This window comes from Mauremys reevesii, linkage group 10, assembly GCF_016161935.1.
Source record: "Mauremys reevesii isolate NIE-2019 linkage group 10, ASM1616193v1, whole genome shotgun sequence".
NCBI lineage: Eukaryota > Metazoa > Chordata > Testudines > Geoemydidae > Mauremys > Mauremys reevesii.
Genome location: NC_052632.1, coordinates 7137312 through 7156527, shown reverse-complemented (window position 1 = coordinate 7156527; position 19216 = coordinate 7137312). Strand labels below are relative to the sequence as shown.

The 19216-nt window shown below is 47.3% G+C and overlaps 1 protein-coding gene across 5 annotated transcripts in view; it reads left to right on the top strand.

Annotated features, from left to right (window-relative positions):
- Nucleotides 1–7723: 7723 nt before the first annotated feature.
- The window catches only part of ANKDD1A (ankyrin repeat and death domain containing 1A), a 29912-nt gene continuing 18419 nt past the window's right edge, over nt 7724–19216 (top strand). For 2 of the 5 annotated variants that reach the window (XR_005585333.1, XM_039490766.1), the window contains exons 1-3: nt 14776–14976; nt 16533–16631; nt 17241–17339. Coding sequence is in view for 4 of the 5 variants with exons in the window: in XM_039490766.1 (XP_039346700.1) it covers nt 14776–14976; nt 16533–16631; nt 17241–17339 (399 nt within the window). In the remaining variant the exon portion in view is untranslated. Of the gene's footprint in view, nt 7955–12741; nt 12849–14775; nt 14977–16532; nt 16632–17240; nt 17340–19216 lie in introns of those variants that run through there. The other 3 variants (XM_039490770.1, XM_039490768.1, XM_039490769.1) reach the window with 3 other exon arrangements.

The window sequence follows — 19216 nt, the reverse complement described above, 5'->3', positions numbered from 1 at the left end:
CCAACCAACCAAACCACCACACATGAAGCAGGTTATCCTCTAAATTAGGTCAGCATGAACACAGCCTTCCCCAATTCCTGAGCTGGCTAGTCCCAGGGCTTTCCTGTCTCAGGCTTTTTCTCCACTTGCAGGGAGGCCTGTTCTGTCTGATCACTGAGCACTAATGAAAGGCACCTGACTCAGCAATGGGCTCGCTGTGTACCTCCATGCCGGTGTTGATATATCTACCCCTCAAAGAAGCGTAAGAACATAAGTGCTGCCCTAGCAGGTCAGAGCATGGTCCTCCTTGCCCAGCATCCTGTCTCTGGCAGTGGCCAACACCAGGACTTCAGAGGGAATGTGCAGAGCAGGGCCATTATCGGGAGATCCACCCTTGTCTTCCACTCCCAGCTTCTGGTAGTCAGAGGTTGAGGGTCACCACCAGCATGGGGTGAGAAGATGTAACAGAGCCTGGGTGCCCTGCCACAGTCTCACGCTGTGGGGCTCATGATGATGCCTAATAAGAAACAAAATTACTCCAGGAGATGTGAACAGGCACAAGCCTCTAGGCATTTGGGTTTTTTGCCTCTTCCAGACTGAAGGTCTCCCATGGGGCGCTGGAAAGAGTGGTAGGAAGGCAGTGTGGGGGATCACCAACAACACAGGAGAGTTGGCTATGGAAGGCTCTTCTGTGCATGTGAAATGGGGCAGAAATTGTAACTTACACATTCAGATCACGGTTGCCAATTCTTACCATTTTACCCCCTGACTCACAATAGTAATAATCCCTAACTCTTATCTGGCACTTTTAATCAGCAGATCTCAAAGTGTTTTACAATGGCGGGCAGAGTCATTATCCCCATTTTACAGATGGGGAAACTGAGGCACAGGGCAGTGATGTGACGTGCCCAAAGTCAACCAGCAGGCCAGTGGCAAAACTGGTAATAGAAGTCAGTTCTTCAGAGTCTATCTGCTAGGCCACGCTTTTTCCTTAAAGCCCCAGCTCTTGGAGTCATATGATTATGTGAGAATCTCAGTTTGTTTCAAAGAAAAAAAGAGAAGACTAAATTTCTAGCCCTCGACATGAAGACAGGACCCCAAAAGGCTCTGAAACTGGATGGCAAATAAAAAAAATCCCCATTTTAAAAATAAAACCTCTCAATTCTTAAGCCAATCTCATAAGTGTTGGGGGGTGTGGGGGTCTGATACATGATTTTGAATGCTGGGGGCAGGCAGTGTTGAATTCTTATCTGCAGCTTGTCTCAGCCTATCAGCCTGCCTTGTCTTTGTAGACTGTCAGCTCTTCAGGGCAGGGACCCTCTTCTGTTCTACAGCCCCTATCCTGCAAAGATTTAGGTCTGTGTTCACTCCACACACTGGGGTTATGAAGTCAATGGGTCTATTCCTAGCACATAGCTTTAAACACAAGCATCGCTCTCTGGAGGATCAGAGCCAATGTTTGCATAGCACCTAATACACAGGGCACCAATGTTAGCTGATAAACCAGAGAAGAAATACAACAAAACTACTCTTGCCTAACCGTGATACATCTTAAATAACCCCCCTGAACTAGATGTTCTGAGCCACAATGGCAGTACCAGGACAAAAAGTTCAAGCAAATCAAGCTCTTCACTCATCACTGAAAAGATATTATACAAACTAATGAACCTGCACCAATGGGCCTCCTAGGAGCTTCAACGCTGCAGTGATTGACTTTGTATCAGAAAACTAAAAATACCCTCTGGTAAATCTTTGTTCTCTGGAGTCGATGTCTCTCAGTCGGCTGACTGAAGTTTTAAAGAAATGGCTATGTTGGGTCGCTCCAGTGAAATCATGGAACTGCACCAGAGTGAATTTGACAACTGGGTCTATTTTCTCTTTAAAAAACCAAATCATAGAATTATAGAACATTAGGATATGAAGAGACCTCAGGAGGTCATCTAGTGCAATCCCCTGCTCAAAGCAGGACCATCTCCAACTAAATTATCCCAGCCAGGGCTTTGTCAAGCCAGGCCTTAAAAACCTCTAAGGATGGAGATTCCACCACCTCCCTAGGTAACCCATTCCAGTGCTTCACCACCCTCCTAGTGAAATAGTGTTTCCTAATATCCAACCTAGACCTTTCCCACTGCAATTTGAGACCATTGCTTCTTGTTCTGTCATCTGCCACCACTGAGAAGAACGGAGCTCCATTCTCTGTGGAACCCCCCTTCAGGTAGTTGAAGGCTGCTAACAAATCCCCCCCTCACTCTTCTCTTCTGCAGACTAAACAAGCCCAGTTCCCCAGTTCAGCCTCTCCTCGTAAGTCATGTGCCCCAGCCCCCTGATCATTTTCGTTGACCTCCACTGGACTCCCTCCAATTTGTCCACATTCTTTCTGTAGTGGGGGGCCCAAAACTGGATGCAATACTCCAGATGTGGTCTCACCAGTGCTGAATACAGGGGAATAATGCCTTCTTTCAGTCTGCTGGCAATTCTCCTACTAATGCAGCCTAATATGCCATTAGCTTTCTTGGCAACAAGGGCACGCTGCTGACTCATATCCAGCTTCTCATCCACTGTAATCTCCAGGTCCTTTTCTGCAGACCCACTGCTTAGCAGACCAGTCTGTAGAGGTGCATGGGATTCTTCCGTCCTAAGTGCGGGACTCTGCACTTGTCCTTGTTGAACCTCATCAGATTTCTTTTGGCCCAATCTTCCAATTTGTCTAGGTCACTCTGGACCGTATCCCTACCCTCCAGCCAGGGCCGGCTTTAGGAAGTGCGGGGCCCAATTCGAACAGTTTTGACGGGGCCCCGGCAGGGATGACTTAAAAAAAAAAAAAAAAACTTAAAAAACCCCACTTTTCATTTCTTACATGTATTATTTACTTTCCATGACTAGATACATAATAACAAAATTATATATTACTACATAATATTGTATATGGCTCTTTTCTTATTCCCACTTGGGTACTTTCTACCAATATCTCTTGATCTCTTGCCCATATTGATAGAAGTCACCACATTCTAAAAGAATATTAATTATAGATTTTCACTTTCATATTAGGAAAATAATTTGTTTTGATAGTTGTACAACTGATTTTCTTCAATAATGTTTATTTTATGCCCCCTCCTTCCCCCCAGCACTGCCCAGCCCCGTGGAAACACTGCCCCCCACCAGCGCTGCTCGCCTCGCAGAAACAAACCCTCCTTCCTCAGCGCCACCCCATCAAAACAGCTGTGGGCCAAAGAGGAAGGTTTGAGGGGGAGGGGGGAGAAACGGCACACATAGGCAAAAAGAAGTGTTCCATTCTATGCATCTGAAGAAAGCTCATGCTGAAATAAATTTGTTAGTCTCTAAGGTGCCACAAGTACTCCTGTTCTTTTTGTAGATACAGACTAACACGGCTGCTACTCTGAAACCTGGCACACATAGGGTGACCAGATCACAGCAGTAAAATAGGACCCACCCTCCCCGCTCGGCCCCACCATCACACTCCTCTTCACCCCTAGTCCCCACTGACTTGCTCGTCCCTCCTAGTCAGTCCCCACCCACCACTCGCCTCCTTTCACTTTCTCCCTCCTGCCAGAAACCCCATGCCTGCCCCTAAACCCCTGCTGGCTCACTGCTCACCTCTGTGCCCACCTGCCACTTGCCCACCCGCTCGCCCCGACTCGCTGCACACCCCACCCACAGTATATAGCCTTATTCAAAGACCCAGGGGTCACTATATTACTGCACACAGCAGTCAATCAATGGAATTGTAGATAAATCTCTGCATTATGCATTTTTGTATAACTTTTACATGACTTTGTATTGAACCTTAGTAATATGTTATAGCAGGCCCCTAAGGTAGTGTAATTAAGGTAAAGAAAAATGTCTTTTGCTAGAAGTAGAATAAGATCTTCTCTCCACTTTGTAATCAATTGCCCTATTGAATGAATGAATGAGGTGTGAATGAGGAAGGTGTGGAAGGCAGGCACCTCCAGACAGCTGCAACCCTTGGAGAGGGACTGGGAGCCAGACCAAGGAGCTTTGCCCAGGGCTGAGTGGGATGGAGTTTGGGTGCTGGGTGCAGGCTCCGGGTGGGGTGCAGGAAGGGTGGAGGGGTGCAGGCTCTGGGAGGGAGTGCGGAGGGTGGGTGCAGGCTTTGGGACAGAGTTTGGGGATGGAGGGGGTGCTGGGGAAGGGACTGCCATGTGGCTTCCTTCCTCCCCTGTTGGCCCTCACCATAGCCTCAGTGGGGGATGGAGCTGCCCCTTGCCCAGTGTTTGCAGGAGCGGTGGCTGGGGGGAAATCCAGTCAAACTCTGTTTTTACTCTTTCGCTGATGGGTCACTTAAACCCCTTACAAACTCCTTCCCGCCTTTCTCACTCCCCTTTTCTACTGGCTTGTTTGATCTTTTTGGTGGAGCCAGATGAAAACCACAAACCCCAATGAGAGCAACAGGCTGGAAGACTAGACTGAACCCACCACCCAGCCTAGTCCATCCCAGAGCCCAGGACTGAGGGCAAATGTCCCCAGGGCACCTGCTTCCACTCCTGGCCTCTCCCAGCGCTGCCAATGATTCTGTGTGGCTGCATCGGGTGGGATTTCAAGCAGATCCCACAAACCCCCGCTAAATTCACCCCTGTTTTGCGACCACTCTGCACCAAGAGCACCTACCTTCCCTGCCCTAAAGCTGCTGGATGGCTAGAAAGCTGAGCTGGGCATTTGATTGATCTAGAATATTATCATGTCCCCACCCCCCCAAAAAAACCTTAATATCCACAAAGCTTTAGGGGGGGGCTATTCCCCCCCACCAAGCCGGTCTATTTCATTGTTGCAGGGCAAACGAAGGAGCCATAGTTTAATGGAAATATTCATCCCCTACAGCGGTCTTGCAGCAGGGAAAGCAGAGTTGATGGGAAGGGAACTGGTTTGGACAGGAGCCCCCGTCCTCCTCCTTTGCAAATAATTTGGAGAGGGGAATCTGATCACTCAGTGCCTCAGTTTCCCCTCCTGCGGGGGGGCAGGGGGAGGGAGATAAAAGTCTCAGCCTGCCATGTTGCAGACCTTTCGCATTCTCCCCTCTTGATGTATTTGATTTCCTCCTCCAAACCTCCCTCTCTCTCTCACCTGGAATTCACAGCACTAAGTACCGGCTCCAGCCTTTTGTCCTGGGTGACAGGATCCCAACTTTAGTTTTGAAACAGACCCAGGCAGGCACAGACTCACCTCAAACAGCAACACCACGTAAACCACAAAACCAGCCCAATATTACAACCCTTGGGGAATCGCAGGGTCAGACACTCACCGCTGGAAGGGTGCACTGCAGAGATTCCTGTCTGCCACAGACCAGAAGCTCCCTCCGCGTCTCCTCCAGGGGAGTGCTGGGGGTGGGGGAGGGGAAGGAAGGCTGCAATGCACATGTGCCTCCTGACCTGCAAGTACAGCCAGGGGCCCCCTCTGCTTCAGCCGGCCAGCGTCTCTAGTTGCCTAGCAACAGCTGCTGCTTCCGGGAGAGACGCTGTAGAGCGGGGCCCTGTCAGGGGCGGGGCCCGATTCAGGGGAATCGGCCAAATCGGCTTAAGGCCGGCCCTGCCTCCAGCATATCTACCTCTCCACCCAGCTTAGTGTCATCTGCGAACTTGCTGAGGGTGCAATCCGTCCCATCATCCAGATCATTAATAAAGATATTGAACAAAACCGGACCCAGGACCGACCTCTGGAGCACTCCACTTGATACCAGCTGTCAACTAGACATCAAGCTACCCGTTGAGCCCGACAATCTAGCCAGCTTTCTATCCACTTTATAGACCATTTATCCAATCCATACTTTTTTAACTTGCTGGCAAGAATAGTGTAAGACCGTATCAAAAGCTTTGCTAAAGTCATTGCTTTCCCCATATCCACAGAGCCAGTTATCTCATCATAGAAGGCAATTGGGTTGGTCAGGCACCTTTGTTATGGCAATTGATTAACAGCATACAGCAGCAATGCTCAACAATTTAGGACAGGAAGTGAAGATTCCATATCTAACTGAAACTGCTGAGGCAATTTAGGGAGGTAGCATGTAATCACCAGCTGTGACTTGGCCGGACATGTGTTAACAGCCTTGTTCTTCCAAAAAGTGCCATGGATTGTTAATGACCTCCATTAGCAGAGTATCCCCTTACAGTAAGCAGGGGTATTGATTCAGAGGTTACCTACTGAATCACCAGTACTTGCAGCACTACATTATTCCCTGGAGGTCTCTTAGCCAAGTATCAACGCAGCCTATTCTACAGGGTCATTTGGCCCATCATTGACCTCTGAGATGACATGAATTTTTCCAAATATTTGGTGAATCAGAAAGTCCAAAAAAACCATTTTGGGTCAAACGAAACGTTTCATTTCAACAAGACCAAAAGGCTTCATTGCAATTTCAACCATTTAAAGTGGCTTTTTAAAAATAAAATAAAATTAAAGACAACTTTGAAACCAAAAATTTCAAACCAAAAACTCCACGTTTTGTTTAGAAAAAAGCTAACCAAGACATTTTGTCTCTGATTTTTTTTTCTTTTTGACTGAAACAATTTGGTGAAATTTCAGAGTCGCCAAACCTACATTTTTCACCAAAATAAAGTTTTGGACAAAAACATTCACCCAGTTCTAGTGCCGTGCTTAATTTGTAATGAAAGATGTGCTGGGGCTCAAGCAATTTTTTTACATTCATAACTGACACAGCAAGCCCAGAAGTGCCGGGGCTATGAATGGGGTACTGGGCTCTGACAGCAGGCTCAGACGAGAAAGAGAAAGCATATGAGTATGCTTGGCAGAATCCAATTTTTATTTCTTTATCATTTTGACAGAAAATCTGGGTGTTTATTTTTAAGCATTTTTGTTGATTTACATTGTCACAGTTGCGGGAAATAATGAGGAAGCTGTCAGGCAACAATTCTTTCCCGACAGGTAGACATTGAAAAGTATAATCCTTAAAACACCAAATCGCCACCATCCCACATCAAAACAGACAAAGCCCTTTTTCTTCATGACCATGCTAAAGTGGAGCCGATGTAGCCCGCCTAGTGAAGACGCATCATGTTGACGGGAGAGCGCTCTCCCGTCTAAGTAATTACTCTACCTCAACGAGAGGCGGAAATTACGTTGGCAGGAGAGCGTCTCCCGCTGGCATATCGCGGTGTGGACACCGCTTTAAGTCGATGTAACTTATGACGCTGCGGGGGGTGGTTTTTTCACACCCCTGAGCAACGTCACTTTTTAAGCGGTCGTGTAGACCAGCCCATAGTACCTGTCCTTAAATCAAACGCCAATAAGTTCTGGACACAGCATTTTTCTGTCTGTACATTGCAATTATAATGGATGGAAATATTTTCCCTCCCGTTTTGGGTACGGGGAAATCAACGGTTACCAACATTTACCGGTAAAAATCGAATCCTTCCATGCGGGCGGCCCAGCTGCTGGCTTGGCTGGGCACAGGCCTTGTTGGACAGGGCTAAGCTCTCCAGGGGTGTCTGTCTAGGGCACCTGCTTGGGGTTGCTGATTTCTTTGGCTCCTGGCGGGGGGGAGGAGGGTGACCCATGACTGGGCCACTTGGCAGCCAGCCCCCACTGGAGCAAGGCCTCGCTGGGCCAGCAGTGGGGGGCTCTGCTCCGGAGGGCGGTGCAGGGGGTGGGGGCGTCTCTCCGGGTCTGGCTGGGGAGGAGCCCTCAGCCCGGGGGCGGGCAGGGCGCGCAGGCGGCAGGGCTGGAGAATGTCATTTGACACCATTTTAGCAACACAGCCGCTGGCAGCGGCCGGGCTCCGTGCAGCAGCAGCAGCAGCAGCGAGCGGCGCGGCGGACCCGGATCATGCCGGGGGCTTGAGGGCTCGCCGGAGCCGGGGCGCGGATCCCCGCCGGGCCGGGGGCAGCTGGGGCCCGAGCGATGCCGCGGCGCTGAGGAGCCCAGCCCGGGCGCTCCGGCGGCTGCAGCATGGAGGACGGGCTGGTGTCAGAGGAGGAGGAGATCTGTGAGTGGGACCCGCCGGGCGGCGGGAAGCGCAGCCGCCTTTCCCGCCCGGCGTCGCGGGGCTGCTCTGCCGGCGGGACGGGGATGGTGGGATGGGAAACGGGGCATGGCTCAATGGAGCGTACGTGCAGACACGCACATGCACCCTCAGCCAGCTCACACTCGTGTTCACACACAGACACCCTCAGCAAGAGCACACAGATACAGAGACACCCTCAGCCAGCTCACACTCGTGTTCACACAGACACCCTCAGCAAGAGCACACAGATACAGAGACACCCTCAGCCAGCTCACACTCGTGTTCATACAGACACCCTCAGCAAGAGCACACAGATACAGAGACACCCTCAGCCAGCTCACACTTGTGTTCACACACAGACACCCTCAGCCAGCTCACACTCGTGTTCATACAGACACCCTCAGCAAGAGCATACAGATACAGACACCCTCAGCCAGCTCACACTCATGTTCCACACAGACACCCTCATGTTCCACACAAACACCCTCAGCAAGCTCACAGATACAGAGACACCCTCAGCCAGCTTGCACTCATGTTCACACACAGACACCCTCAGCCAGCTCACACAGATACAGAGACACCCTCAGCCAGCTCACACTCATCTTCACACACAGACACCCTCAGCAAGCTCACAGAGAGAAACACATACCTGCTGACACACTCAGCAAGCCCACACAGAGACACACACTCAGCAAGAGCACAAACTCATGTTCACACACAGACACACTCATGTTCACTCATATTCATTCACACTCAGCAAGCTCACACAAACACATGCACACCATCACACTCAGCAAGCTCACACAGACACACTCAGCAAGCACACACACTCGTACACAGACACATTCAGAAAGCCCACATAGATACAGAGAGATACTCAGCAAGAGTACACAATCATATTCACTCACACACACTTAGCAAGCTCACACACTCAGCAAGCTCACACAGACATGCATGCACACTTAGCAAGCTCACACTCATATTCACAAACAGAGGAACTCAGCCAGTTCACACACACTCAGCAAGATCACTCAGACACACTCAGCTGACGCGTGCACACACACACACAAAGTCAAATAAAAATGGGGGAGGTGAACCCGTCATTATCAGGAAAGGCAAATATTTTAAAAACTACCTTAAAATAAAACCCATTTGGAAGAGGATGGACTCTTTCACTCCTACACAAACTATTGTTAGTCTTTTAGGTGGGAAAGGGAACTTTGCCAAAGTTGAGACTCTGGAAATTACTTAAGAAACCTGCCCTTTGGGTTTCATTCATACATGAATGAACATGAAAATAAGCCCAGGGATTGCTGTGCAAGTGATACCGTTTTTATTTATTATTATTATGTTCCTGTTTGTCATTAGACTGTAGAAAATGGAAGTGAATTGTCATTATTTGTAAATCCATTATTGAGGGTTTTCTATAGTGCCCATCATCCTAGTATTTGAATGCGTCCCAGGTAAATCAGGTTTGCATGTTGAAGTCCCTAGGGATTTAGGATGAGTTTTACAGAGCAGGAGTTCCCCTGCAGTTTCTATTTTTGATGCTCTTTCAGAATGGCTCTTCAAACCGTTCTGGACCAAATTTTGCCCTCAGTTATGTCAACATAAATCTGCACTATTTCCTTTAGAGTCAAGGGTTTAGCTCTAGCTTTTCCTGTACACTGGGGTGATGAAGGGCAATTTGGCCCACTGGGTGAAATCAGGGATGTTATTTTTTTAATATTTTATTTTTACAGGAAACGTTAGAAAACCAGGCCCTGTTTGGGCTCCTATGAGCTCTGTAGAACATCCTGTAGACATTGCGTGTTCCATGCATTATAAATAACGCTGACACTCCAAGTTATTAAAGTAACACTCAGGGTATGGCTGAAAGCCACAGACGATTAGATTGGAAATTTGGAAGAAATGAAACTCAAATCTTAATTCACCCCATTGTAGCAAGTGGGAATTGCATATGTCTTTTATATGGAATTGGATTGGTTTTGAGATCATTCTCAATGCATAAACAATAAGGCAAGTGTGATTTGGACTATAGTTTTAAATTTCCCTCACTCATATGACTAACACTAAACGATTGAAACAGAATTTTAAGCATCTAATTGCTTTTGCATTTCTCTCAGTTTGGCTACTGAAACAAAACTGGTCAGTTTTCATTTTTATTTATAGTCAGTATCAGCTTTTGGATCTTAGGTCTCCAGAAAAGCAGGTGATGGTTTGAACTAAAGAAACCTCAGAAAATTCTATTGATACATAGGCTTTGTAAAATCTGGATAGGGATCTTTTCTGTTTTTTATTTTCTGTAAAGCATCATGCACTTCTGTGAAGGTATATTTAATAACAATCATCATCCTATTGTCATCACATCCTAATTTATGATCCCTCTAAGCACAGCATGGAGCGATGATACCATTGTAAAGCTGAAGTAACAGCAATAAATGATCTTCTTTGTGTTCCATTGATTTAAATAAAACAAAGACCGTTATTTTAACATGTTTGCCCACAAATTTCCTTGGCTGCTTTTCAAAATCTCTTGCCCAATAAGCTTTCTGCAAGTGCACTGATGTTAAATTGTTCAGATTATTTTGAGCATAGTTTGGGATAACAGAATTCATATTCCTGAGTTACTGAATTCTGGGATGCAGTAGAATTTATGCTGATCTGCAGAAATAAACATCTGCAGCAGGGCACTCTATGTGTAATCAGCAGCATTAACAATTCACGCAAGCTACCCCCATCTTTCCAAGTAATGCTGGTATTGCCACTTTGGTGAAATACCCATGTGGTATGGAAACAACTGCCTCATTGACATACGTGATCTAACAGGGTAGGGATAATCCTGCTTCTAGGACGATTGAAGCTAGTGCCCAGACTCCCCTTGTCTTCAATGGGAGCAGCAGGGCCATCCCCTCCAGGATACTACTGTTCCACGTTCAGCTTTGTGTTAATTGTGGCTCTGTTGATGTAAAATCTTGGCAAGGTTTATAATATAATCGAGAGAGAGAGTATATATACACACACCATATATATAGATGTACGCACACACTGTATATATTAGATATAATATAAAATACACTATATATATTAATGTGTATATATAGTTAGTATATACACATTAATATAGTATAGTATGGGAACATTTTTAAAGCTGAAGCTCTCTTGCAGTTGGAGTGTGTTAGCATTCACTATGCATGCTCAGCTGATGTAAAACAGCAGCAAAGTCAATGGAGCTACATCCATCTACAGCCACTGAGGATTTGGCCCAACATTTCTACCATTCAGGGCCAGCTCCAGAATTTTGCCGCCCCAAAGCAAAAAAAATAAAATAAAAATAAAAAGAGCCGCCCCCAAAGGGCTGGAGTGCCGCCCCTTGAGAAGTGCCGCCCCTTGGAGCACTGGTGCCTGGAGCCGGCCCTGCTACCATTATCATCTGCCTTTAAAATCCCCAGCGCTCATCCATGCTGCTGATTTGTCAGGTCAAAACCATCCGTCTGGTTCCGCCATCTGCCCTGCTGTGCATCTCTTTGGCTTGACAGTCAGTTAAGTGAGATGGGGTTAGAGGGCAAGCTCCTTACACAGGGTATGATTTGTCCACATTACATCACCTTCCCCAAAAGCATAGCTCTGAAGATCACGCTGCTTCATAAAAAAAAGGGTTTCGTCGTGCCCCAAAATAAGCAAAACCAGAAAGCTGAAGTTCTTCATATGCTAAATTGATTTGGAACCAATTTCTGACACGTTTGTAGCCATTTCGCTGGTAGGGCACTGTCTGTCTCTCTCATGTGTGACTTGGAAATCTCTCAAACTTTACCCTCAAATGCTATCAAACACTGAGGATTAGTTTGTAACACTGAAACTGGCCGGTTACTGTTTATTTCTTGTATTGCAGTAATGCCCAAAAGCGCCGATCAGGACCCCACTAGTTAGGAGCTGTACAAATGTATCAGACGACATCACCCCTGCCCCCAAAGTGTTTATAATCTAATGTAAGACAAGTTGCTTTAATAAATACACCTCTACCTTGATATAACGCTGTCCTTGGGAGCCAAAAAATCTTACCGCGTTATAGGTGAAACCGCGTTATATCAAACTTGCTTTGATTCGCCAGAGTGCACAGCCCCCCTCCGCCCCCCCCCCCAGAGCACTGCTTTACCGCGTTATATCCAAATTTGTGTTATATCGGGTCGCGTTATATCGAGGTAGAGGTGTAGATGGGAAGGGACTGGGAGGATGAAGATAACCCTGTTAACATACAGATACACTTGCTGTTTTGTTGCTATTGGTTTCATTATATAATGGCAGGTACATTTCCCCAGACTCCTGTTTTTATTGCATTCATTGTCAGGTTGTTCATAGCTTTCTATGAAAGGCATTAAACTACATACTCTATTACACATGTAATGGTGACATATGGTAGGTGACAAATACCAATATTGCTTATCTGTAGTGTCTGACAACATCTGTTCTCTTACCTTTTCTGTTATATCACAGACAGCTATAGCCAACTGTTTAATGGATGCAATAAAAGCAGGAGTCCAAGAACTCTTATCCATCCACAGATATAGTGCTGTAAATGACAAGACAAATAAACTTGCTGGTGTTAAGAGCCGGGGATGAGTTTTTAGGTGACGCCTGAACAAATATTGACTAGAATGAATCATAAATGACATTGTCCATCTGAAATTCTGACATTCCCAACAACTAAGGAGTATGACTTGACAGTTAGTTCTGAGCAAGGTATAAATTAGATTTTTCTATTTCCAAAGGTGATGCCCAATTCTTCAAAGCAGGTCATGCCTGAGAAGTCCTAGTACAGAGATAATCCCATGACAGTCAGTAGGATCGCCCAGGAGAGTAAGGATAATTTACCTGAGTAAGTGCTTCCAGGATCCCTCACTTGTGTGTTCATTCTAACTACTGTCTAGGATTCTCCCTTGACTATCACTTCAGGGCCAGCTGTTGGGACCATGCTGGATTGTCTAACATCCTATTATTCGTTGGACAATACCCTAATTCTGGCATGAATGGCATGTCTACACTACCTGCCGGATCGGCGGGTAGCAATCAATTTATCGGGGATCGATATATATCGATCCCCAAACGCGCTCCCGTCGACTCTGGAACTCAACCAGGGTGAGCGGCGGTAGCAGAGTCGATGGGGGGAGCCGCCGCCGGCGATCCTGCGCTGTGACTGCTTTAGGGCGAACGTGAGTCAGCAGCATTGCATAGTATAGAGAGGTTCCTTATGTATCTCCTAGCATGGGCAGGGACTAGTGTTTAAATATGTTAATAGACTATGGTTATAACTAATGTCACTTCTGCTAAGAATAACTGCACTAATCCTGCAGCGGTAGGAGCGAGTTAAGTGGCTTTACTTTTCAGATGGGGAAATGTGCATTTTTTCTCTCACACACGGTGTGTGTCTCTGTCTGCCCTCCCTCCTTTTCTGCTGCCTTGTAGAGTGTTGTGAGAGTTAATCCTTGAGGGCTCAGTCAATTGCTAGTTCATTTAACAGAAATATCCCACCCTCTGACTGCGCCACCTCAACCAAGCTTCACAATCATCATCACTGTGTACCAGGATTAAACTGTTTCTTTAAAACTTATACTGTGTGTGTGTGTGTGTGTGTGTGTGTGTGTGTGTGTGTGTGTGTGTGTGTGTAAATATAGTCTTTTGTCTGGTGAAAAAAATTTCCCTGGAACCTAATCTCGTCATTTACATTAATTCTTATGGGGAAATTGGATTCGCTTCACATCGTTTCACTTAAAGTCGCATTTTTCAGGAACATATCTACAACGTTAAGTGAGGAGTTCCTGTATATGATCACATTCAAAGGCACATGCCTGACACCAGGGTGACCCCCTGCCAAATTCCAAGCCCCTGCTCCAAAGCATGGAGGCACTAGAGGCTCTCAATCAAATGATTGTAAGAATTTTTTGAACGTGGGCAAAACACTGTATTTTTGCCCCCAATCTCCTTCTCAGAGCAGCTGGACTGTTCGTGCTGAAACTTTCCCCAGTATATTTCAGCCTAAACTCTTAAAAGTTTGGCAAAATTATAAGTAATTAGAAACAGGGTCTTCTAATGGGAAGTGTCAGATAACCTTAACTAATGTGTTATTAGCTGCGTTTCCTGTAACAGAGAGAAAAGGAAGCGTGGGGTTATAGCGGAGATATGGGACTGGGGATGAAGAGGGGAGGAGGCTTATTTCCATCTCTACTGCTGACCTGCTGAGGTGACCTTGGGCAAACCACATGAGCTTTCTGTGCCTCAGTTTCCCCCGCAGCAAAATGAAGGTAATAGGACAATTACAGAGTGACGGAACAAACAACAGCCAAGGGAGAGCAAGATTGGGATGTGTGGGAAAGAGAGAAAGGATGTGTTTGCAGCTGAGGTTTGAAAAGAACGGGAGACGTGTTCTTCATGGCAGAAACTGCAGGGGAGAAGGCCCTTGCGCCTACAGGGAGGAAACTGTGTGGAGGGACAGAGGAGGCCAGTGCTGACTGACAGTGGGAGCCAAAGGGCAGTGGAGAGACAAGATAGACAAGAGCAAGCCTGTGAGGCAGGTTTTGAAACCAGGAAGGCAATTTCAGCCTGGCTTCTGAAATGGATGAGAAGCCAGTGGAGCTGGAAGAGGACTGGGGTGACGCATTCATGCTTCTGTACATGTGAGAAGGCAGGGAGCAGCATTGTGCACACACTGAAGTCTGGAGGGCTGGGACTTCAGCAGGCAATAAGAGGGGTAGACACCTAGCCAGTGAATTATCGTTCCTAAAGCCCATTTATAATGAGTGAGTGAGATGCAGGAAACATTCAGCAGGAACAGTGATTGCTTCTTACTTCTGCTCAGCATGACCACTTACCGTATTGCCTGTCTTGTCTTTTCTCATGCTTCAGTGCTTCATTCAGAAAAAGAATTCCACGATGCAGCAAAGCGGAACGACATAGCCAGGATGCAAGAGCTCATCAGGACAAGGGTTAATGTCAAAGCCAAAAACAATGTAGGTGCCTTTTGCTTTCTAGCTGCAGCGGGGACTCTCGGAGCTGCAGCCAGTTAGCGTCCAAACTGTGTCTCCAGACATAAAAGAAACGTTACTCTCCTCATTAGTTGCTCCTCTGGGCAAAGCGTAAAAGCACCAACCCAGGGCCAAGTAGTCAATGGTAGAGCACATTCTTCAATGCATTGCTCCCTGTATCCAAGTTGCTGCCCCAGCGCAACCCCTCCTGGCTGGATGTGGCATTGCAGCATCTTTGCCTCAGTTTCCCCCACTGTCCTTTGGCCTACTGCAGCTCACCGAAGTCTAACACATGTAAACAGAACCAAACCTTTAGCCTGCTGGGCTCAGTTGACGGCCATCTTGTCACAGACATGCTGCTGCTGCTCTGTGCCAGCCGCCTGTCTAGCTACAGGCTTCTGTGCCTTGGTGAACCCCGTGGGCTCAGAGGCTGGCACACACCTCCCCTCACTCAAGGGTTCAGGCAGACTACGGCTCCTCAGGGCCCCTGGCCCTAGTCAGGCTCCTGCTCACCCCCTGGAGTAGCCTGTCTGCTCCTCTCAGCCTTGTTCGGGCTGCTTCCCAGAGAGAGGAAACTCTCCACTCCACCTCACTTCACATCTTGGGCTCCCCCCTGCCAACTGGGCTCCCCCAGTTTTTCATGGTGGGGAAAAAACTAGTTCCCCTCTCACCCAGCTGGGCTTTATCTCTAATTGGGACTGGCCCATCCTCCAGGAGCACCCAGCCTGGTTAATTGGCCTCTTGGGCCCATATTAACCCTTTCACAGCATGCATGGCGCAAACACCCCACGGCACGCGGCCTAAAAGGATTTGAAAGCTGTAAACAATTTTGGTGCACAAGGAATTCAGACTCGTGGCCATACGTAAAGATTTGTTCCATCCATCCCTCTATTCAGGTGCTGCCATAGCTCTCCTCAGTGCAGAATCTGAGCACCTTGTTCTTTGGACGGTACCACTCCTTTTATGGGTGGGCTTTTCCAATATGTGCCCAGGCCCCCATTCCAGAGCACGAGAACCCATTGTACTCACTCACTGGATGGGGCTCTGCATGAACAAATGAGTCCCTCCCAAATATTTACAGAAATGCTTGGGAAAATTATCCCTGAAGCCCGTAGGTTGAGATTGTCCCTAACTTTGTTTCCCTTCAGAGAGATCTGATGCATTTACCATTAGTCCTACTTGCTTCCAACTCATGCTTGTTTTTAAAACAAAGACTTAGATTCCTCACAGCATAGAGCTATATTGGCCCAAAGACCCTAGTGGCTTGATCCTACAGTCCTTGCATTGCAATGGGAGCTTTGCCTGCATTTAGATTCCAAGGTCTGGCCCTGAACCTGCAAAATCCAGGGTGTCCACTTGCCCTTCATCCTCCGTTTCATTACAGTACCCTATGGTGCAAGATGCATTGTGGTGCGTGAATATGCACTGTGGGTGAAATCCTGGCCCCTTGGAGGCAATAGGAGTTTTGCCATTGACTCCGCTGCACTGGGATTTCACCCTGTGCTTGTATCCACCTTACCTTTCCCTTTCCTCCTTTCCAGACAGACAGGACTGCTCTGCACTGGGCCGCTGGAGCCGGGAACGAGCAAGCCGTGCGGCTGCTGCTGGAGCACGAAGTCCCAGTGGACGACAAAGACAGTGTAGGAGCGTGACTCTCTTTTGCAGCCTGTTGCAGGTTGTCTGCAGAGGTTGGGGCCGGGGGATTTGTCCTACATTGAATGTAATGCTGGTAGAAGGCAAGGGATCAGCAGCCCTGGAGGCAGCATGGGCATCAGCCATGCAAGCTTCTTTCTGACTGTGTCTCAAAGCACTAGGGGTGAGAAGGTCATTCAGGGTCCATGAAATCCTTCCCCTCTCTGCTGAGGCTGTGAACCAGGCTGCAAGGGAGGACCACCTCGGTTGGTGGTTTGTGGGGCTGGTCTGCTAGATAGCAAATGGAGCCCAGCAAACCAAGCCAGCAGATGGGAACAACTTTCTGCCAGTGGATATGAGATGCCAGCCTAGAGGAAAAAGGCTGCTTAGCAGTCACTGATGCAGCTCGCACCCAGAGCCGAGGTCCTGGTGAGGAGACAGGGAGCTGGGCCAGAAAATGGGGAAAACACTGAAACATTTTATTTATTTTTATCTCCATTCAAATTGCCTTTGGCATTTTGAAGACCGATGACCCTCTGCAATGTTTGGGGGAGCGGGCGGGGCAGGGAAGGACTATCACAGGAAGGGTGGAAATGGCTCTGTTTCCTTTGGCACAGTTTGGAATGAATGCACTCCTCCTCTCTGCTTGGTTTGGCCATCTGCGCGTTCTTCAAATCCTCGTGAACGCCGGTGCCAAGATCAACTGTGTCAATAAGGTGAGGCAGCTTCCTCATGCGTCCTGATGCCAGCTATTCATTGCCAGTAGGTGACAGGGAGAGAGAGAGGCAAGGGGGAATTTCAAACTAGTCTCCTGTGTGTAATTGCAGTGGGGAAAACCTGGGAGTGCTGAGAAAGCAGGAACCAGGAAATGACTAGAAAACCTGACCCTTGTAAGCACTGCACAGAGGAAACTGTTGCTTTTGGGCGTCCGCACAGAGCGTGGTAATTGTACCTGTACCAGTGTCTTCTGAAGCATCTGTCTCATAGTTCTAGTGCCGTTACTCCTCCTCTTACATGATTCTGTGGGTGTTCAGATCTTATAGTTCATTTTTGTAATATTATAAGAAGAATATATCCATGGGCTTAAATCGAGCTACAGCCCTTCCTCCCTGCCATGGGCAATAAACTCCTCCAGATCTCTCAGCAGTTGAATATGTGTAGCAAACCCAGGGGAATATGACAGTCCGTATTCTGTGCTGTATCACTGCTTTTGAGAGAAGTGATGAGATGTCGTATTGCTGCTGCCACATTCCCCCATACCCAGACTCAAGCCATCTGTGTACATGACATTCCTGCTGAAGGAAGGTCACTTCCCAGAGGAGTGTTATAAAATGAATTCATGCTACATTATGTCACGGTTATGGTGTTTGCACACTCTGACTGCTCTGGTAATGAGGGTGTGGCACGCAGGAGCATCTGTAAGAGGTGGATAGTTAAAGGTTATTACCTCCTGTGACATGGCAGGGGCAGCAGCCAGTGATTCCAGTAGCTGCTGTTCCCTCTGCGATATCTGACATTCGACTCCATTCTCTCTGAGAAGGATCTGGCCAGGAGAGTGGACTTTATAGCCAGGCTGCAGGGAATTTTGGGGATTAAACCTAAATGAGTTGAAGTGGTCTCCTGAGTTTGGAGCTGTTCTAATCTCTGTCGGAAACCTTTGAAACTGGCATGTCTGTGTGTTGGGAACTTGTATTTTTGATGAGAGATGTCCACAAGCCAATACACCCAGCCTGCACAACAGAGAACACAGATCTTTTACTAACGATGAAATCAGAAGACGTGAGCCATTTTTATGGCAACTCTACAAAACAGCTAGAGATAGACAGTGAGTTTATTATCGTGATGGGATGGCTTCTTTGTGGTGATTGTACATTTTTTGCCTGGTCTATGATAAACACATGCTGTAAACTCCCATGACTGTGTAATGCAGGGAAAGGTTCACATGGCATTAGGAAGAAATATTGCAACACTCACTACCATTATTAGCTGCTTTAGTCCCTCTCATCAGCTATTGGTATTCTGTACTAATTCCAGAGAGGAGATACGCTATAATGGTTGGAGTGGGGGAGTAGCAGTCCAGGTTCTGTTCCTCACTCTGACTCAGTGTATGGCTTGATCATCTCTTCGCACCTAGGTTCATCTGTAAAATGGCTATAATAATTTTTGCTGCAAAAGTGTATACGGCTTTATCAGCTCAGGTTTGTATGGTACTTTGAAAGCGTAAGATGGAAAATGCTATAGAAGCGGACAATATTACAGCAGAACCTCAGAGGCCTGGGCTACACTAGCTGGTGGGGTTTGAACTAAGATACGCGACTTTGCGTAGCTGAAGTTGAAATATCTTAGTTCGACTTACCTGACCGTCCTATGGCAGCGAGTCAACTGGCATGGCTCCCCCGTTGATGCCGCTTACTCCTGCTGAGGTGGAGTACGGGAGTCGATTAGCGAATCGATTTATCGCATCCAGACGATTTATCGCAATAAATCGATCCCTGATACATTGAACACTACCCGCCAATCCCGTGGGTAGTATAGACGTACCCTAAGTTACAAACATCTGGAGAATGGAGGTTGTTTGTAACTCTGACCAAAA